The sequence below is a fragment of the Erythranthe guttata genome, chromosome 4, assembly GCF_056151865.1.
Source record: "Erythranthe guttata isolate IM_541 chromosome 4, IM_541, whole genome shotgun sequence".
Classification (NCBI taxonomy): domain Eukaryota; kingdom Viridiplantae; phylum Streptophyta; class Magnoliopsida; order Lamiales; family Phrymaceae; genus Erythranthe; species Erythranthe guttata.
Genome location: NC_142536.1, coordinates 3,271,631 through 3,291,435, shown reverse-complemented (window position 1 = coordinate 3,291,435; position 19,805 = coordinate 3,271,631). Strand labels below are relative to the sequence as shown.

General features: G+C 36.4%; 5 protein-coding genes and 1 non-coding gene across 6 annotated transcripts; 1 reads left to right on the top strand and 5 right to left on the bottom strand.

The window, feature by feature from the left end:
* Positions 1-185: 185 nt before the first annotated feature.
* LOC105972812 (tRNA synthetase class I (I, L, M and V) family protein) lies at positions 186-4,541 on the top strand. The gene is made up of 2 exons (XM_012997822.2): positions 186-874; positions 1,332-4,541. The coding sequence occupies exons 1-2, from the start codon at positions 341-343 to the stop codon at positions 4,329-4,331; spliced, it is 3,534 nt and encodes a 1,177-aa protein (XP_012853276.2). The 5' UTR covers positions 186-340; the 3' UTR covers positions 4,332-4,541.
* A 185-nt stretch (positions 4,542-4,726) lies between these two features.
* Positions 4,727-7,115, bottom strand: LOC105975114 (octanoyltransferase). Its single transcript, XM_013000321.2, has 6 exons — positions 6,914-7,115; positions 6,131-6,181; positions 5,981-6,053; positions 5,451-5,491; positions 5,187-5,246; positions 4,727-5,052 (listed from the first exon to the last, which is right to left on the bottom strand). Exons 1-6 carry the CDS (start codon positions 6,977-6,979, stop codon positions 4,993-4,995), a joined length of 351 nt encoding a protein of 116 aa, XP_012855775.2. The 5' UTR covers positions 6,980-7,115; the 3' UTR covers positions 4,727-4,992.
* Positions 7,116-7,269: 154 nt separating this feature from the next.
* Positions 7,270-10,781, bottom strand: LOC105974104 (Aldolase superfamily protein). Its single transcript, XM_012999201.2, has 9 exons — positions 10,423-10,781; positions 9,458-9,645; positions 9,075-9,222; positions 8,799-8,978; positions 8,623-8,703; positions 8,374-8,537; positions 8,126-8,262; positions 7,910-8,025; positions 7,270-7,689 (listed from the first exon to the last, which is right to left on the bottom strand). Exons 2-9 carry the CDS (start codon positions 9,622-9,624, stop codon positions 7,441-7,443), a joined length of 1,242 nt encoding a protein of 413 aa, XP_012854655.2. The 5' UTR covers positions 9,625-9,645; positions 10,423-10,781; the 3' UTR covers positions 7,270-7,440.
* Positions 10,782-11,738: 957 nt separating this feature from the next.
* LOC105974389 (GDP-mannose transporter GONST1) lies at positions 11,739-15,025 on the bottom strand. The gene is made up of 10 exons (XM_012999522.2): positions 14,804-15,025; positions 13,966-14,104; positions 13,643-13,878; positions 13,397-13,536; positions 13,132-13,261; positions 12,933-13,031; positions 12,667-12,821; positions 12,379-12,495; positions 12,001-12,098; positions 11,739-11,915 (listed from the first exon to the last, which is right to left on the bottom strand). Exons 3-10 carry the CDS (start codon positions 13,865-13,867, stop codon positions 11,872-11,874), a joined length of 1,008 nt encoding a protein of 335 aa, XP_012854976.2. The 5' UTR covers positions 13,868-13,878; positions 13,966-14,104; positions 14,804-15,025; the 3' UTR covers positions 11,739-11,871.
* An 890-nt stretch (positions 15,026-15,915) lies between these two features.
* On the bottom strand, positions 15,916-19,068 carry LOC105974758 (Holliday junction resolvase MOC1, chloroplastic). Its single transcript, XM_012999941.2, has 7 exons — positions 18,593-19,068; positions 18,111-18,216; positions 17,598-17,650; positions 17,155-17,286; positions 16,895-16,967; positions 16,696-16,799; positions 15,916-16,323 (listed from the first exon to the last, which is right to left on the bottom strand). Exons 1-6 carry the CDS (start codon positions 19,013-19,015, stop codon positions 16,702-16,704), a joined length of 885 nt encoding a protein of 294 aa, XP_012855395.2. The 5' UTR covers positions 19,016-19,068; the 3' UTR covers positions 15,916-16,323; positions 16,696-16,701.
* Positions 19,069-19,099: 31 nt separating this feature from the next.
* Positions 19,100-19,173, bottom strand: TRNAT-AGU (transfer RNA threonine (anticodon AGU)). The gene has a single exon. It is a non-coding gene; the product is annotated as a tRNA-Thr (tRNA).
* Between the last annotated feature and the right edge of the window lie 632 nt (positions 19,174-19,805).

Here is a 19,805-nt window from a genome sequence, read left to right as displayed (position 1 = left end):
ATAGAGAGGTTAGGTATTTTAAATGAATTTAGTCTATCTTAGAGAGAGGTTAGGTTGATTATTTATTTTTATTAGAGAAAATGAAGATATATATTATTTATTAAATAATATACTCATATATATAAATTAAATTTAAATTAAATGAAGTTTGGACCAAGTCCGTTGTCACAGTTGGGCTGAAGCCCATTAAATTAATTAATCGAGTCCATCATAAACAAAAGAGAAAGTCTAGCCAGATTAGGTAATTTCTGAAAAATAAACTTTGAAGAAATTTCGGTCTCTCCGCTCCAAAACCCTAGTCACTACAATCCGGCGGCGTTGCGGCGGCGATCACGCAGCGATGGAAGACGTTTGCGAAGGCAAGGACTTCTCGTTCCCCTCTCAAGAAGAGAAGATACTCTCATGGTGGGATGAAGTCGATGCCTTCAAAACCCAGCTCGAGCTCACCAAGGATTTGCCGGAGTACATTTTCTACGACGGACCTCCGTTCGCCACTGGCCTCCCTCACTACGGGCACATTCTGGCCGGAACTATCAAGGATATCGTGACCCGGTATCAATCCATGACGGGCCATCACGTGACCCGGAGATTCGGATGGGATTGCCACGGGTTGCCGGTGGAGCATGAAATCGATCTGAAATTGGGTATTAAGAGCAGAGAGGACGTGATTAAGATGGGGATTGCGAATTATAATGAAGAATGCAGGGGTATTGTGCAGAGGTATGTCGACGAGTGGGAGAAGACGGTTGTTAGAATGGGACGGTGGATTGATTTCAGGAACGATTACAAGACCATGGATTTGAATTTCATGGAGACCGTATGGTGGGTGTTTGCGCAGTTGTATAAAAAGGGTCTTGTCTACAGAGGTTTCAAGGTATGAAGTTCAATGACTGTGCTCTTATTATATAATCTCGATTTCTATAATTCTTGTACGTTGGGATAGTCGTATGTATTTTATGAATCCGGGACCTACTGGAATTGTGTCACAGACTTTTTAATTATTCACATCTTAATGGAATTTGATGTTCTCATATACATACATACCATTTGAGGATGTTAACTGAAATGAATTAGTTAAATTTAAGCTTCATACGCTCGCAAAATTAAAACATTATATGTTTTGAAAGATGTTTGCGTAACCTATGGTTTTCCTTATATTTCATGGTTATAATAATAATACTAATAATTTATAGTCATAAAAAATATGTTAAAAACCTAAAACATTCTGTGCGATAAGTATTTTTGTTTTAGTATAGATATAGGTGTACAGATATAGATGTTCTTTCTTATTTTGGTGGTTTTAATGGCTTTTAAATGTGTTACTTTTGCAGGTTATGCCTTATAGTACAGGCTGCAAAACACCACTATCTAATTTCGAAGCCAATTCCAACTATAAGGACGTTCCTGACCCTGAGGTGATTGTAGCTTTTCCTGTGGTTGACGACCCTGATGGTGCATGTTTTGTTGCATGGACCACAACGCCTTGGACATTACCCAGCAATCTTGCACTTTGCGTCAATGCGAACATTGTATATTTGAAGGTCCGTAACAAGTTTAATGGGAAAGTTTATGTGGTCGGTGAAACACGTTTGGCGGAGCTTCCTGTTGAGAAGGCTAAGAAAGAAGCCGATGGAGCTGTTGGTAATTCAAAATCGAAGTCTTCTGGTGCTAAAGCTAAGAACGTCGAAACATACGAGATTTTGTCCAAGTGCACTGGAGCTTCACTTGTTGGAACGAAGTATGTTCCTTTGTTTGATTACTTCAAAGAATTCTCTGATGTGGCATTTAGAGTTGTTGCAGATAACTATGTGACTGATGGTAGTGGTACCGGAATTGTTCACTGTGCTCCTGCATTTGGTGAAGATGATTACCGTGTCTGTATGGAGAATGGTATCATTAAGAAGGGGGAACCATTGGTAGTAGCAGTGGATGACGATGGCTGTTTTACCGAGAGAATCGTTGAATTCAGCAAGCGATATGTCAAGGATGCTGACAAAGATATTATCCAAGCAGTGAAGGACAAAGGCAGGCTCGTCAAATCTGGAAGTTTTACTCACAGCTATCCTTTTTGTTGGAGATCTGATACTCCCCTCATCTACAGGGCTGTACCCAGCTGGTTTGTGGCTGTAGAAAAGATTAAAGATAAATTGCTGGAGAACAATAAACAGACATACTGGGTACCTGACTTTGTGAAGGAAAAACGGTTTCATAATTGGCTTGAGAATGCGAGAGATTGGGCTGTGAGTCGAAGTAGGTTTTGGGGTACTCCACTTCCGTTGTGGATTAGTGAGGATGGTGAGGAGATTGTGGTCATGGATTCCATTGAAAAACTGGAGAAACTTTCTGGTGCCACGGTAACTGACTTGCACCGGCACAAAATTGATCACATTACAATCCCTTCAAGTCGTGGCCCTGAATTTGGTGTTCTTCGACGAGTGGAGGATGTGTTCGATTGCTGGTTTGAGAGTGGATCTATGCCTTATGCTTATATCCATTATCCATTTGAAAATGTCGAATTATTTGAGAACAATTTTCCGGGACATTTCGTGGCTGAGGGGCTGGATCAAACTCGTGGATGGTTTTATACGCTCATGGTTCTGTCAACTGCACTCTTTGACAAACCAGCTTTCAGAAATCTTATTTGCAATGGGCTGGTATTGGCTGAGGATGGAAAGAAGATGAGTAAGAGATTGAAGAATTATCCACCACCCTCTGAAGTCATAAATGATTACGGAGCTGATGCACTACGGCTGTATATTATCAACTCTCCAGTTGTTCGGGCTGAACCATTACGATTCAAAAAGGAGGGGGTGTACAGTGTCGTGAAAGATGTTTTCTTGCCGTGGTATAATGCTTACAGGTTCCTTGTGCAAAATGCAAAAAGGCTTGAAATTGAGGGACTTCCACCATTCACACCAATTGATCAATCCATTCTTCAAAAGTCCTCAAATGTTCTCGACCAGTGGATTAACTCCGCTACTCAAAGTCTTGTCCATTTTGTCCGGCAAGAAATGGATGCTTATAGACTTTATACGGTGGTTCCGTATCTCTTGAAGTTCTTAGACAACTTAACCAACATCTACGTTCGGTTCAACAGAAAGAGATTGAAAGGCCGAACTGGAGAAGATGATTGCAAAATTGCTCTCTCCACTCTCTATTACGTGCTTCTGACAGCATGTAAATCCATGGCTCCATTCACACCGTTCTTCACTGAAGTTCTCTACCAGAACTTGAGGAAAGCTAGCAAAGCATCAGAAGAAAGCATTCACTATTGCAGTTTTCCTACAGTGGAGGGAGAGGTGGGCCATCGAATTGAAGAAAGTGTCAACAGAATGATGACAATCATCGATCTTGCACGCAACATTCGCGAGCGTCACAACAAACCTCTCAAAGCCCCTCTTAAAGAGATGGTGATTGTACACCCCGATGCAGATTTCTTGGAGGATATTGCTGGTAAGCTAAAGGAGTATGTGCTGGAGGAGCTCAACATCAAGTCTTTAGTCACGTGCAACGATACTTTGAAGTACGCCACCCTTCGTGCCGAGCCCGACTTCAGTGTTCTGGGGAAAAAGCTCGGAAAATCAATGGGAGCTGTTGCAAAGGAAGTGAAGGCTATGTCAACCGAAGAAATCTTGGCATTTGAGAAAGTGGGCGAAATTACCATCGCAATGCATGCTTTGAAGGTTTCTGATGTCAAGATAACTCGAGAGTTCAAGCCGCCTGGTAATGTTAAGGTAGAAGATATGGATGCTAAAGGAGATGGTGATGTGTTAGTGGTGCTGGACTTGCGTGTGGATGAGTCATTGTACGAGGCTGGAGTTGCCCGTGAAATTGTGAATCGTATTCAGAAGATGCGAAAGAAAGCTGCACTCGAGCCCACTGATTTGGTGGAGGTCTTTTTCAAATCATTGGATGGGGAGGAAACGAAAACTCGAGAAATGTTGGAAGCGCAGGAAGTGTACATCAGGGAAGCACTTGGATCTTTATTGCTTCCTTCTGATTTTCTTCCACCCCATGCAGTCGTTCTCGCCGAAGAGAGTTTCCATGGGATTGCAAATCTTTCATTCACTATCACTCTGGCTAGACCTGCGCTAGTGTTCAATTCAGATGCCCTTGTTAAGTTGTATGGTGGTAATGCGAAATCTGCACGTGGGTTACAGTCCTATCTGTTGATGAGGGACCACCATAATCTGAAGGCGGAATTTCAACTTGGAGAGGGGACGATTAATGTCAGTTGCATTGAAGATGTAGCTCCAGTGAATGTGGTGTCGGGTGAGCACGTGTTCTTGACCGTTGGTGATTATTTTACGAGCACAAGGGTTGCTCAGTGATTTTTCTTTTTTTGTTGATTGGATACTATACTTCTTTTATTGTTTTGTCGGCTCATATTGAAAATCTTATATTTTGTTGTTCTATTGGGTATTTCTGTCTTGGTGAAAAGATTTGTTGTTCGTCTTCACTACGTTTTATCAGATACTAGAGAGAAGATTTTACTGTTTAAAGACTATCAGAAAATGTCTGATTCTATATGTTCTTGTTCATACTGTCTTCAGCTATCAGTTTTGTTTTGTCTTCAGCAATCATTTATTTATTTTCATGCAACTTTCACATTTCATTTTGTTTCAAACCAATGAGATTCTATCTTAATAAAACAATTTAAACAACTTACATAATAGGGCAAAGTGTAACCACAGTTACATTGGAAAGATACAAGAGACGATAAACGAATATACTGAACAAAACTCTATAACGAGGTGTATTAGTCAAATTTGAAGAACTCAGCCAAAAAAGTAGTTGAAAAGAGAAAAAAAAAACATGTGATCAGTTTCAAACACATCATCATACGTACGCCGACAAAGAAGAGTAATCAACGAAAATTAAACCTAAGGTTCAAAGGATTTGACGACAATCTTAAATATCACAGCACCGCAGTACTGATTTGTTTGCATTTAGTATGGAAGCATGAAAGCAACATCTCCCTCTCTCTCTCACTCAGGACGACCTCGAGTTTAGAATGTTCTTAGCAGCATCCATTGTCAACTCTTCATACACCTGAAAGGTTACAACATAGAGAAGGGCTCAAGTTGAGTTGCGATGAAATCAAAGAAAATGGATGACGATACTCGATTCTTCGAGCCATTTTCTAGTTAGCAAATACAAAGATTGATCAATTTTAACACACTTACGAGTTTCTTATAAACTTGTTGAAATGCCTTGCAGAATCTTTCTGCATCAGCTGCACCCACCTAAGAAAGCAAACTCCAAAATCATTGCAATCCATGCTTTTACCCATTAGTGGTAAAACAGATGGCTTTAACTTTTTTCTTGATTCGTATAATGAATCAGATAAGAGTAAGAAACTTGAATATCCATAAAGATCTAAGTCAAAACTACTTGATATTACTTCGGTATTATTTACAAGAAAGCCAGTTCCCAAAATCAAAGCATACCTTCTGCTCAGCAGCCGACTTTAATTTTCGCCAAAATGCTTCTGACATCACAAAGAAGCATGAACATGAATCAGTTACTATTCTAAAATAAAGAAATCTCTGATTTCAACCACATCTAAATCACATGCTATTTATACGACTTCCTTATTTTTCATATAGTTTTTTCATATTGTTTCAGAAACGGCTTTATGGCAGAGATTCAACTCCATTCAATTTATAATTACATGATGAAAATATATAAAAGAAAGGAAACTCATCTAGAAATATACAGTGAAGTTCAGGGGAAAAAAATACAGCAATCGAAAAGAATGCATGGTTGATTACTGGAGTAGGTTGACAACTATTTTAATTATCTTGTAGACTAGGACAGTGCAAACTATACTAAGTAGCTTAGCCTATACGTAAGCTGAAATATTGAAATGACTCGAAAGCATAAGGTTATGAGGGACATGAGAAACAGTATTTCTTCTCACTAAAACCATCAGAGATGGAAAAGTAAAAATTAATATCTCGTGAACCAGAGAGCATACCATGATTGTCGGTTTTCGAGATATTTGAACTTCTTCTGTCCTCGGTACTCCATGCATCTTGCCACTGCTGTGCCTGAGAGCATAGCCTAATATTAAATACCACAAAACCTAAAAAAACTGACAACATTGTTTAGAAAATTGATGTAGTACCTCTTCACTTGGTGCAGACCGACTTGACTGTCTGGAAGAATCCAACTCTACCTGAAAATAGGACTCAACAGTTAAACGTCTACATGTCCAATATTTAAAGGGACACAAATAGAACGCGCATATTGTCCTTAGCAACCCATGCCAGTGCCCTTCAAATCGGTCGTATAATATATAGATTAGTAAAACTTAATAAGATCAGCCGTATAATTTATTCAACCAACAAGTTCATTTTCTTATTAATTTTGTCAAAAGCTCATATTAACACCAGTAAAAAGAGTTACGGGCCACAAGCAACGACAAAGACATCAAAATTATGAAACCCAGACTAATTTGAGCTGCTGGGAGAATATTACAATTAAAAAGTCACAAGCAATATCTCTTTCAAAAAGTAATCATCAATTACAATTCAAATCAGTGTCTTCTGTCAATAAATTAATGAGTAAAACCGAAATTAATCGCCATTCATATCATCTGCAACGACTTCTATAACTCTCCACACAATCAAAAAATATTATCTTCCCACCAAAACTCCACGCCCAACCCCTAAAATAAAAATAAAATTCAACACTGATAAAAATTCAATCCAGCCACTCAATTAAACAAAAAAGCTTGTACAAAGAGACCTATATAGGAGCCCAAAAAAAAGACAGAAACAGTACCAAGTAACTCGAGAAAATCAAAGATCACTACTGCTTCTGGAAACATCTTAAATTGTTGAATATAACAAATACAGACATACGCAAGTATGATTGTATAGGTATGTATGCATATATACATACTTACGTGATAATCGCGAGGTCGGACGACGGGAAAGAGTTCCAGGAGCTGTCGGAATTCACTCTCATCCATGGCGATTCACAATTTTGTTCGCCAATTGCAGTAGATTGAGAAATCGAACAATCGAATCGAATGTTGGGAAAATTTGGAATTGGGAATCGAGGAGGAACACCCTAAAATGGTGTAATTGGTGTATGTGAACCCAATTATTCCAGTTCCAATTAAAGTCGTCAATTGTCACAAGGCAAAGTTGCTATTTCGGAAAAGGCAAAGTTGCTTTTTTTTTTATTTTGACATTTTTTTTGTTGTGTTTTATTGAAGATTCTTTTGTAAATATAAAAGAAAAATATGCACATAAATAGTAAAATACTAATGAGTGCAGTATATAAATATATAATTATATTGTGTCTGAGAAAATCAAAGTCATGCTATTAGACATTGATATATATATATATATATATATATATATATATATATATATGTATATATATATTACATGAATTAATAGAAAGATGCAATAATAAGACTTTGTCTTAAATTTTAGAGGAATCTTTAGAGGAGGATCTCAATGCAAGGGCAGTCTTGGAACCGATCGGACGGCCTAAGTACTGGCAGATATACTCTCCGGCCGACAAAAGCTTCTCCATGTCAACATTCGTTTTCACACCAAGACCGTTTAGCATGTACACCACATCCTCTGTCGCAACATTTCCCGAGGCGCCCTTCGCATAAGGGCACCCTCCTAGCCCCGATACTGACGAATCCACCGTGCTGATTCCCATCTGCAGAGGACGAATATTACAAGGGCAAATTCGTCATTTCACTTCCGGGAAGAAAAAAAAACTCACGCGTTAAATTTAGAGGTAATACTTGACCTCTAGTATGAACACCCTGTAATGTACTTAGTTTACATTCTTTTGTATCTATCTTGATTTCTTAGTTTACGATTTGAAAAGTTTAGGCTTTTAGTTTCGTTTTAGCATCCGAGAGTTAGTGACTTACTTGGAGGGATAAAAGAATATTCGGAAGAGATTGGCCGTACGTATCGTGAAAATGAACAGCAAGTTTGTCGACAGGCACAACTGCCATAACTGCTTCGAGCATGGGTAAAACAGTACCTGTGCCAATTATTGCACAATTCGATGATCACGTAAAGAATTGCAAAAGTTGATGAGAAATAAAAAATAAAAAATAAAACAAAATTGGACAATTAATTACCAGGTGTAGCAACTCCTATTGTATCTCCGAGCGAAATCTCGAAACAGCCCATATTATGAAGCTCCTTCGCCACATAAGCAACTTTCGGTGGGGAAATATATCCTTCAATCGGACACCCAACGACACATGATACATACCTATCGAATATTAAATAAATTAACATCATCAACCAAAAATTCATCCTATAAATATCGCGCAATTTATATCAGAATAAAAAATAAACACTCAGTCTTCGAAAAAAGCAGTACCCACGAACAGGAATCGAGAGCTTTTTAGCAGCATTAGTTACAGCACGATATCGAACAAGGCTCTCTTCAATGCTGCAGTTGATATTCGATCTAGAAAATGACTCGGAAGCTGATGCGAATACAGCTACTTCTTTTGCACCAGCTGCAATAGCTGCGTCGAAGCCCTAAGCAATTATTTTAAATAGAATATATGTCAGATTATCTCTAATAATAAAGAGATTCTGCTGTTGCACCGTAAGTACCACGCACCTTAAGATTGGGCGTAAGCGCAGGCAATCGAATACCCTCCAGATTCTTAACCGCTGCCATTACATCATTTGCATCTGCAAGCTAATTTTCAATCAAAAACAAAAGAAAGGATTATAAAATACTCGAAAAAACTTCAAGAAATGATTATCAAATCGAAAAAAAAGAACATAGATCACCTGAGGGACCCACTTTGGCGAAACGAAGCCTGTAACTTCGACAACTGGCAATCCGGAAGAAGCTAATTTTTGGATCAATTTGACTTTGACTGATGTGGGAACGATTGTCTTCTCGTTCTGCAGCCCGTCCCTCGGGCCCACTTCTACTATTTTCACATGTCTTGGAATGCCTTTGAAGAGCTGTTACATTATGCAATAAAAAAATAAATAAATAAACTAAAATTAAAGCAAAGAACTTCATCGAAAATTCATTTTGAGGACTTGGGCGAAATTTACCATATATTTTGGTTCTCCGATTTCATTGTCGTTGCAGTACGAGTTACGCGGATTTTGTCTTCTACCTTGGCTTGAATTCCTTTGCGACGAGTTTCTCATTTGTCTCCCCCATGTAATAGTCTCTTGATCGTACTCTTCAAAATCATCACTGTAAAAATAAATAAATCATTTTACAGGGGTCAAATAAGCAAAGAACCCGTAAAATTAAAATGCGTATATTATCCAAAACTAGCTGATTATCGAATCAGTAGAGCATTAATTCCAATATACACTTGCTAAATCTAGACAAAGTTTAACATATCTCATGTGACGTATAAAAATGCAGAAAAAAAATTAGTAGAAATTTCTTGAATTTTTAAATAGAAGCAAAAGAAAGTACATACGCGCAGCTATTAGACGAGCTGCAGCTTCTACCATCAATCCAGCAGTTTCCCTTCCCCATATCTTCTCCCATGGGCCTGCATGCACTGGATGAAAACCTATAAATCCGATCGATATTGCTCAAACTTGGCAATTTGTCAAGACCAAGTGGCTGCTCCAAACTCGACATTGTGGATAAGAATAAATACAGCTGAAACCGAACAAAATCACAACATAAGTAGTCTGTTATTAGCACTTTCCGAAGCCTTTCTGCTATGAACAGTTCACAAGTGGTGCGCGAAGAATCAATTGAACAAGAAAAGTATAACCATCTTTCAAGATAAAAACTAATGACCTATCAAACAGAGTTGAAACCGAGTAATTGGCATTTGGTGCAGCGCCACGAATTAATTGCACTAAACATGATAAATGTAAAGCCATATCTCGTGGTCCTTCATTTTTTTTATACTCCAAATGTATTTAACTACAATAAAACTAAATTTCCTTGGCCATTCGTGTAAAGGGAAAACGATAAAGACACACAATCAAGCTGATAACGTAAATCTACTTCCGAAATAAAACAACAAAAATGTAATACATACGAACACAATTGGCTAATACATCGACAAACTTTGTACAAATCGAGGCATAAAAATGTCATAAAACCAAGGAGAAGATATCAAACATTGAATAAACTTGTAGCACTTGAACAAAAGAATTCGTTACAAAATTATCGATCCATATATCGCCGGCCTTGAACACATGAAAACACGGCAATATCTTAATCAAAAGCTTAGGGAAGTTTCCCCACTAAAATTCTTTACATTTTTCTTTCAAGCATTTTAGCGAACATGTCATTGCATAATCCAAATATTGCTGCAAAAAAGTTTCTCCTCCAAATAAAATAAAACCCATGATTCAGCTGAAGTAAATAAACAATAATAATAGCAGAAAGTAAATGAAATGCGAAAATAGAAGAAACCCACACCTCAAAAATAAAAAACAACAGAATTTTTTTCTGGGTTTCTGAAATTGGGAAGAGGGAATACGGAAAAATTAGGAAATCCCCTTTGCTTTTTCCCAAAAGAAGAAGTTCACCGCTAGCTTGAGGAGTTGTACCGAAACACGCAAAGAAGTGGTTGTGCGGGCAACATAGTAATCAAGGCACCAGCAGAAACGTGACGGAGAAACAAGTGTGCAACAGTAGCAATAATTAGGACTAGAGTTGGGCTTTGTTTGTAGCGTTGTGTGTGTCACTGCGTGTGTGTGTGTGTGTGTGTGTGTGTGTGTGTGTGTGTGTGTTCTTAACGTTGTTGAGCTGCGATTGGGGGTTTGTCTTGGAGTGGTAGCTTCCTTGTGTGGTTGCGAATTGTGAAAAATTAATTCTAGAGAGAGAAAGAGAGAGAGAGAGAGAGAGAGTAGAATGGTGGGAAAAGGGTGGTAGGTAGTTTTCAGTTGGAAGTTGGTCTATTTCCTACCTCCATAAATTGTTACTTGGATAAATTATAAATTATTGTTAATTATAAAAAATGAAACGGAAAATCTCAAAAAAGAAATAATAAATATAATAAATATAATAATGGACCTTCCAAGAATAATAAAAAAATAAAAAAGATTACATTTTTATTTTCCAAATAGAGCTTCTAGAAATTATTCGGGAGGTGGATTACAGAATATCACATATTTTAAGAAATGGGTCCTACTAATATAACTTTTATTCCCCAAAAAAAAAAAAAAAAGAAAAAAGAAAATGATATGAAAATTAAGATTTAAGGCTAGAATTTGATGCCAAGGGCCCTCTTTGCATCTAAATTATGGCTCTATACCAACCACATAAGTCACAACTTCTTGGTAGGGTTTGGTTAAACAATCACCTCTCAACATTTTTTTAACGAATTAAACTCATTTCGAAAATGGAACACGGCGCCGTTTCAACTAATAGAATCGCCTTAGTATATCTAAATAAAGCATACTTTTTAAGTTAATAGCTCGAGGGGAATACGATGCCTTTTGATCACAATGTATGGTGTCCCACGCCTTCTGCATGATCGTGTTGCGCCTGAATCTTTCCTTTGTTGCCGTTGCAGTTCTTATTTTGTCGATTATCTAAGTACTTTAGCTTAGTTGTAAACTAGAGTAGTTTTTTCTTCGAGTTTGGTTCTCTTTCGCGTTGAACCCTAATTCGTGAGAGCAATACAATTCCAAATATTTCGGCAATTCTTGTCTATCTTTAGTTGAATTTATGCAATATTAGTGACTTCATAACCTTTTTCTAGTGTAGTTAGAAAAAAACAATTCAAAACATGAAAAATATCATATTAATTATATATTTAATAAATTCCAACTCATACACCTTTTAAAGCCCAAAAAAGAAGAAAATAAAAAATTAAATCGACAGCAACCTCCGGTGAAAGAACCAATCAAAATTCAGATCCTTTCAGCGCATTTTCGCTCTTGCGAAAAGCACTCCAGCAAACAAGCCTATGCGAGAAAAAGGACCAATGAGCAAGGTTAATAATGTAATTTCCAAAGTATAGTAATACACATGCAGTTTCTAGAAACTTACCGAAGAATATACTTGCAGCATTTTCCAAACTTGTTGGAACTTTGAAAACGAGAATACCAGCTACAGAAAGAGGTATCTTGTTCAGCGACCCCACAAGGCTGCATCGATGCAAAACGAGTTAGCAATAAAGCTTATTACCGTGGCAAAATAGAAGGTTATTTTTGTCATTTCATTTGTAATGTAAGAAGCACTAATATAGTAATTGCGGGATAACGATAAATCACGGGCTTCAACCATGATATAAAACAAACAAAATTAGCCTTGAAATGATTAGTAATATATCAATCAATGCTTCCAATACAAACTATTATTTTCCTGGTAAATTAGTTTATTTCACTAACTAAACGGCATTTTAAAATACGAAATGCAAATATTCACCTGTATGTAGTGGCCCCCGTTTGATGAAGAAACCACATTGAAGTGAAGCTGATAACCAAACCCAAGAATCCACTAAGTGTCATCACAAGCCAGAAGGTGGGCAGTCTCAATAGCGGTCTGCCATTAGCAACAAAACGAACTTCAAAATCGAATTTTTAAAAAAATTAAAAAATGCAAGAAATGAAGTGAAATTTGGTATATAGTCTTGGCTAGTGAAACAAAATTATTTGATAGATAGAAAAATAATCTAAGTTTAAAGTGAAGATAGTAAAATAAATTATTACTCACGTCTGTGTTAGATAATCGACTTCGTTGAATACGAAAACTAGCAAAAGTCCTAAGGGCAGCGAAAGGGTATTGTTTAGCATGACCATCGAAAACTCGTTCAATTCACCGGATTTAGTGACTTGTTTGGCTGTATCCATAACCCTACGCAAAGTCAACTGCACCACCACAAAATAATCAACAGTCATAGACTATCTAAGCCAAAACGAAATTACATAAAAAAATGTTGCAAACATTTATTAATCGACTTAGAGAACAGGATTACTTACAGAATACGACGCAGTCAAAAAGCAATTTATAAACTGCCATGAGTACCCCACGGCATGAAACGAGAGATCAGTAATTCCTCCTGATATTGCTGATATTATCTGCATAACATAAATATACAAGTTTTAAAAAAAATCATATTGGTAGTGAACGGAATATTCCGATTTTAAGTAATTTAAAAATGTTTGCCAGGTGGCGTACCATTAGAAAAAGAGCTGCCCAAACGCTGTTGTCGTGGCGCTTGTTGAATAGATACATTTCACCGACAGCAGTTATCACATTGGTTCCGTTCTTCAGAACCGTGACCATAGCCACGTTTATGTATTTTAGACTGCAATTAACAAAAACCAGTAGTAACAAATTTATAGACTGAATATCACCAAAAAAAGAAAACTAGGAAACAATTCGATTAAAAAACTAAATAAAAATAAATTAATTAAAAAAGAAAAGAAAAGGAAAACAATACCTAAACATACTTGTGACTAGCATCCCCACGAAAATAATGTTAACGGGCAACCAGACCTTAATTAATCTCCACGTGAATGGCTCGGTGGTAATTACGCCAAAGAAATTCAAGGTAGAAACAATAACTACTGCCACAAAATTCTGCGAGCACGAATTATAAATCTCATTAAATAAAATCGAAATATAGAAGACTATGGCTAAAAAAAAAATATTGCGGTGAATAAAATAAATAGGATGTAATTGTAACCTGGTACAGCATCAAAGAAATTCCAGCATTAAAGTTGTAACTGGAGAGGACACATTTGTTAACGAGTATCATACTGCATGAGGAAAGACAATATGCGAGGCCCGATAATAAGGCCGTATTGTGTAGTGTAAGTATTTTTTTACTCCGCCCCATTTTTTCTCTATCTTTATCTAAACTCCCATTCTCCACATCAATATCTTCCTTATTACTACTGTGAGTCTTCATTTTCGAAAGATCTGAGGAATAAGCAGCGTAAGAATCAACAATTTCAATTGACAAAAACAAAATTAATAAAATAATAATAATAAAAATAATCCAAGAACCTGATTTAGTAGTCCGTATAGCTGATTGATTATTTAGGCTTCTTTTAACCCTTGGTAAATATTCACTAACATCACCAATTAGATTTTTCTCTTCGATACAGGATCAAGCAAATCCAGATAAACACCTTTTGATAATGATCTACAAGGAAAAAAATATTACGTTATCGTTAGCAGAAAGTAATCGTAAATTATAATATTAGCTTGTGCAAAGTCGGAGTTAGTAATACACGAACACCATAATTAGTCTCGGCAAAGAATCCATCAAACAGTTTCCGTAAAATTCCATATAATAAGTGATCACGAAAAACGCAAGTTAGAGGATAAGTTTATGCATCCATAACTATATTGAATGCAAGCAGTCAATCTTCAACGGGGTTTCCACATAAAAACTTTTTGCCGAACCGATCATTTGGGGCAAAAATTAGGGCACCTCCACCACATGATTAGCTTTTATTTTAACCTCGATTTCTTCGAGAATGGCATATACTTAAATATCAGCATGAAATTACTTTTGGTTCAACATGAATCCTCAAAGTAAATTCCACAGAAAATTAGGAATTCAAATTTCACAATGCCATTTGGGAAAAATACCAACACAAAGATAAACCCATCAACTGAACATTTCAAAATGTACAAACAAACAAAATGAAGAACTCAACGAAGCTCCCAGTGCAATAAGTTAATGAAGAACTTAAAACAATCAAACGAAATCGTAAAGCTGTGGATTCCCAGTTTGATTTTAATATTATTAATCAATCCCATCTACAAATAAAGGGAAAAAAAACTCATATCACAGCACACGCATGAAGAGAGAGAGTAGATTAAAAAATGAACTCACGAACAGAGATGAGAGATGAGAGAGGTCTTGTAAATGTTGTGTGTGTGATTGAGAGATTGAATCTTCTGCTTAAGCTACTGCTTTATGTAAACTGAACGTCGAGTACATATACTTTACAGTAGAGGGAGAGAGTGTGATGAGAGAGAGAGAGAGAAGAGAGAGAAATTTACAAATAAGTCAACAGTTTGTGGCTTCGAATTCACAAGTGGCTTTTGGCCTAATGAAAATCATTCAACGACGACGTTTTTGGTATCTTTTGTTTTATCATTTATGGCTAAAGTTCTAATTTATTTATTTTTTTCCAAATTTTATTTATCTAAATTAGAATGTATATGAATTCTGATTCATTCGCCGGATAAAAAAAAATCCGATTCCTTTCCAATTTATTTGAACAACTTTTTTCATTCCAATTTACAAAAATTCGATTTTCGTTTTCTAGAATGAATTGAAATTAGTTTGACTTTGAAAAAAAAAATAGAATTTACCAGAAGATCTAATTCTGATCCGATTCATCTTATTTCCAAAATTATATGTTATATTCGAAAAGTGGATTCCATATAATCACCAATTTCAAACTATCACATATTGGGATTAATTTATTGATCAATCAATCAATCAACCATTCTATTCCTTTGTTGAAAAAAAAGGAAAAAGAAAAAATAATTAGTCAACTTTAAATTTTAATTTCTTCCTTAAATCTAAATCATCTTTTAAATAGGAGAATCAGAAGTTTGGCAATATATTAGTTAATATAGATCTGGTCAACTAATAGTGTACGATTGAGGGGTCTTCTTGCCCAACTCAACTTTGGTAGACATTAATTATTCTATTATAATATTTAGGGCAAATTACAGCATCCCTCTACGGTAATTTCAAATTACGAAAAAATCATTCATATTTGAATAATTATAATTACCTCTCAATTATGTATTGTCTTCATGTTCATCCTTATGGTGTCAAATTTACTTAGCGGTGTTCATCGAATCGGTAAAACCACCGAAAGTAAGGGTAGGTGCCGATTACCGAAACGGGAATTCGGTTCGGTATTCAGTTTTTTTATTATTTTATATACATATTTGTTTACATAATATTAATATTTAAACAAAAATCTATTTGAAAAATCAAACTTTTAAATATTTTTAATAAAATTTCGATAATTCGGTTATTACCGAATCGAACAACATATTTCGGTTCCGCAAACGGTAAGAAATTTTGGTGAATTTTGGTTTCACCGAATGAACACCCCTAAATTTACGTATTGGAGGAGTTTTTTCGTAAGACAATACATAGTTGAGGGGTAACTGTAATTATCCAAATATGAGGGGAGTTTTTCGTAATTTGACATTACCTCACAGGTAGCCGTAATTTGCCCTAATATCTGTTGACCTTTTTAGGTCACTGTTCTTCATAGATTGACAAATGAATTGTTTGGTATATGCAGAATCCAATAGGACCACCAAAGTTTCTTGTAGTGGCCAGTGTTCATACTCAAGTCTCAAACCACCAACAGCAACTTGTACCTTAATAAAAACAAAAACATGTGTTAATTGAGAAAGTTAGTTGACACCACACCATTTGGTCAAATAAATGTGCCCAACATTTGTTACAGTGTTTACTTATTACAGCTAAATTTCCACCATTTTCCCTCTTTCTCTAACACAATGAAATATCCAGTTCTCTTGTAAGAAAGGTGTTTACAGGCCTCTAATAATACATACATGGTAGCAAAATCGACGAAACGGTGTATCCCTCCTTAATTAAAAATGTTGGGACGATGATGAAGAAACTAGCGGGAGTGACTGGACCATTAAACGTACGATTATCTTTCCCTAAACGATATTACTCGTTAAACCATACAATTAATTAAGGTGGGAGCATCTAGCAAGCTATACCTGCTTCTATGGCGTTGGATCTTGATCTTCTAACATGCACGAAGAATCAATGTTCACCTTCAGCCCTTTACCGTATGCAGCGATTAAAAGTGCCTCGGCACGACCTGTGCATCGGTCACAAATAAAGAGCCGTCAATTATTTCTCGGAGTTATTTAATATCTTTTTAGTTTTAGAAAAAGCTTAGATTAGTATACGAACCGTGATCTTTCTTCCTTTTCAGCTGGGAACACATGCTGGGAAATAGAGTGCTGGCAAGCTCTCTGCTATTATCCTGTCAACCAAAGCAATAAACGTCAATTTTGATTTTTCAGTATCGGAAAAAACTTTGACGTATCTACTTAGAAATTAGAAATAAAAAATGCGCAATATCAGATGCAGAAGAGGTTAATTTTCAACGGGACGTGTAAAATTCCAAATATTATATATTTATACACGGCAAAAGTTAAGATCAAACGAACCTTACTTGAGCGATCTCCAGTCAGTTTGAACGAATTCTTCCATAACGATGATGGAACTGGAACAACAGAATACCCTGAGGCGACCAAGATCCCTATCCATAGTCCATATCCGAATCCTCCACTCCACCATCCCTTCGGAGCCAAAAAAATTAAAAAAATATATACTTCAGAAACCATTACTAATGATTTTTCCATACGAATAGAAAAGAGTAGATGTGCAATGGATTATGCCCACCGCTGAACTATTACAAAACTTTTATGTTCTTACTTAAGAAGCATCACGTAAAAACACAAATCGAATGAAGATACCAATGGAACAAAATCCATGAGAAATCAATAAATACACAAATTCGAACCACATAACAAAAAAAGGTAACAACAACAGCTCATGATTTTCTTTGAGAGAGACTAAAGGCCTTTGCTACAGATACAGGGATTCTAACCTGCTTACCATCTTGCGGATATGGAATCGATTGCTCTATATACACAGTGGTTCCTGAATTGAAGGAGAAAGTATAAATTTGGGTCAAAGTATGCCTCAGTTCGAGATATGGAGCAGTTGGACAGTTCATGAATCATCCAATCACAATCAACCACGGATATAAAAATTGAAATAAGAATGTAATAGGATAGCTGGATAACAGTGTAGTAAATGTAATCCACCGTTGTGGTCACTGAGTAAACTGTTTGTAGTCAGTAATGAAAGAAACACTGATATTCTCTCGCTAATCTGAAATTTGTTTCCGGGGTGCATAATAACTGCATTTGTTTCCATACACGACAAAGAAGATACGAATTCATGATAAGAAAAATAAATGATTTGATGCCCTGTCATGCAGTTTCAACACCATAAAAACTTATTTATCGAGACAAGAGCATGATGCTCTTAACAAATACATGCTTCGACTTTACAAATTTGTTAAGCAGCTCGTAAAGCACTGAGCAGTATAAAATACCAATTGGAGCATCAACACTTTGAAGCAACTGGATAATAGACTTCACGTCAAGACGCTTCCTCACTCTTTTGCCAACCAGTACACTCAAGTGAGGAGAATCGTACACCTACGAGATATGAGAAAAGGAGTTACAACTCGGAAATTACAAAGAAAAAAAACACCGATTCTCATTTACGACGAAAGGTTATACTAAACAGTAGAAAGCGAGTCTCGAACAAAATGCCGGAATGAAGTTCACGTTGTTCATATTCTACCATCTCCTAGTATCAACACACATAATACAGAATAAACGATCGGGTACAAGAAATGAATATCGTAAAATGGCTGAAACAGCGGTAATTTTTCCTCTACCATTCACATGATCATCTCCTAATACTTAACAACAATGGCATATATGATATAATGCATCAGAGGATTCAGATTTCATATTCAAGCAAGGAATATTTAAACAATAAAAATTGTAATACGAAATACTCCATCACCTGTGGAGAATTGTCGGGTTTAATTACAGCCAAGGCTCCGGAAAGATCCGGGTCGATTCCGACGACCCAACCCGAGTCCGCATTGCACGAATCGGAATCTTCAGAAGCCCTATTTTTATCACTGTCCGGCCAAGGGCAAGAGAGGGAATCCAACCAGTTCAATCGGAGCTGATTTGCATCTATATTTACCTTTTTATCCCTCGCGCTGCTCCTTTTACTGCCATTGGGGCTGGGTTTAGAAGTAGAGGGTTTTGGGACTGTTACAGTTTCGGGGTCACGGCTGCTCGTGGAGGAGGTGGCGGCGAAGAGTCTAAATGCGGCGGGGGTGTGGCGGAGGAGGAGCGGTGGAGCTGGTTTAAAGGCGGCGATTGGTGGGGTCATCAGACATCGGGGTTTTGGAGGGAAGACGATTACTCTTGCCATGAAAATTGTGCGGAGAAGTGAGAAAATTATCGTTAAATTATAAATCGAAATTTCTTCTCTCAAAAATTAAAAATAAAAATAATTTGCTTTCATTGAGAGTTGAACTCAAGACCTCCCGCTTACTAAACGGGTGCTCTAACCAACTGAGCTATGAAAGCTTGTTGAATAAAATTCTTAAAATAAAGTTGTTAATCTCAATACTGTAGAAGAACTCTCCTAGAGCCTCGTTTGGCAAGTATGTTACTACTATTTATCACAAGTTCATTATTATTTTAATTAATTATAAGTTCATTAACTAAGCTTGAAAAGTATGTTGTAGATCAACAAGTATTTTACTCTTAATTTCACTTTTATAACTACTAATTCGTTCGGTGCATTTAGCTGGACGATGTTGTAAATGTGGCTACAGTAAAGGGTCAAACGTTTTTCCCCCCAAAACTGACAATTAAATAAATTTCTAGAAATACTACCATTTGCAATTTAATTATTTTATAATTTAAATATAAGTATGATAATAATGAAAGGGAAAAAAAAAACTTATTTGGCTAAAATAAGGAGTCAACACAAGTCAAATCTTCAAGAGTACAATCCTCACAACTAATTGGATTGATGATCACAAGTTTAAGGTCACCTTGCTTAAACTTGGCACATGAAAAATACAATTCCAAGCATCAACAAATTGGGTTAATAAAGTTATTATTGGCTATATATTAATTCAATATGCCAATTCTTTGAGTCATTTGTAATAAAACAAACATAATTAATTCCCTAATTAGTCCACTCCGAGCAA

Excerpts from the sequence above, each read along its gene's own strand:
- LOC105974104 (XM_012999201.2), bottom strand. The coding sequence starts at position 9,624 with ATGTCGAGTTTGGAGCAGCCACTTGGTCTTGACAAATTGCCAAGTTTG. Across the intron at positions 9,223-9,457 it reads AGCTCGTCTAATAGCTGCGC|TGATGATTTTGAAGAGTACG; the intron begins GTATGTACTTTC and ends TTATTTTTACAG. Across the intron at positions 8,263-8,373 it reads CTCTCGATTCCTGTTCGTGG|GTATGTATCATGTGTCGTTG; the intron begins GTACTGCTTTTT and ends AATATTCGATAG.
- LOC105974389 (XM_012999522.2), bottom strand. The coding sequence starts at position 13,867 with ATGAAGACTCACAGTAGTAATAAGGAAGATATTGATGTGGAGAATGGG. Across the intron at positions 12,099-12,378 it reads ACGGGGGCCACTACATACAG|CCTTGTGGGGTCGCTGAACA; the intron begins GTGAATATTTGC and ends GCATCGATGCAG. Across the intron at positions 11,916-12,000 it reads TGCTGCAAGTATATTCTTCG|GCTTGTTTGCTGGAGTGCTT; the intron begins GTAAGTTTCTAG and ends TTTCTCGCATAG.
- LOC105975114 (XM_013000321.2), bottom strand. The coding sequence starts at position 6,979 with ATGGATGAGAGTGAATTCCGACAGCTCCTGGAACTCTTTCCCGTCGTC. Across the intron at positions 6,182-6,913 it reads TCCGACCTCGCGATTATCAC|GTAGAGTTGGATTCTTCCAG; the intron begins GTAAGTATGTAT and ends TCCTATTTTCAG. Across the intron at positions 5,053-5,186 it reads AACAAGTTTATAAGAAACTC|GTGTATGAAGAGTTGACAAT; the intron begins GTAAGTGTGTTA and ends GTAACCTTTCAG.
- LOC105974758 (XM_012999941.2), bottom strand. The coding sequence starts at position 19,015 with ATGGCAAGAGTAATCGTCTTCCCTCCAAAACCCCGATGTCTGATGACC. Across the intron at positions 18,217-18,592 it reads AACCCGACAATTCTCCACAG|GTGTACGATTCTCCTCACTT; the intron begins GTGATGGAGTAT and ends CATATCTCGTAG. Across the intron at positions 16,800-16,894 it reads GAAAAGGAAGAAAGATCACG|GTCGTGCCGAGGCACTTTTA; the intron begins GTTCGTATACTA and ends ACCGATGCACAG.
- LOC105972812 (XM_012997822.2), top strand. The coding sequence starts at position 341 with ATGGAAGACGTTTGCGAAGGCAAGGACTTCTCGTTCCCCTCTCAAGAA. Across the intron at positions 875-1,331 it reads TTGTCTACAGAGGTTTCAAG|GTTATGCCTTATAGTACAGG; the intron begins GTATGAAGTTCA and ends TTACTTTTGCAG.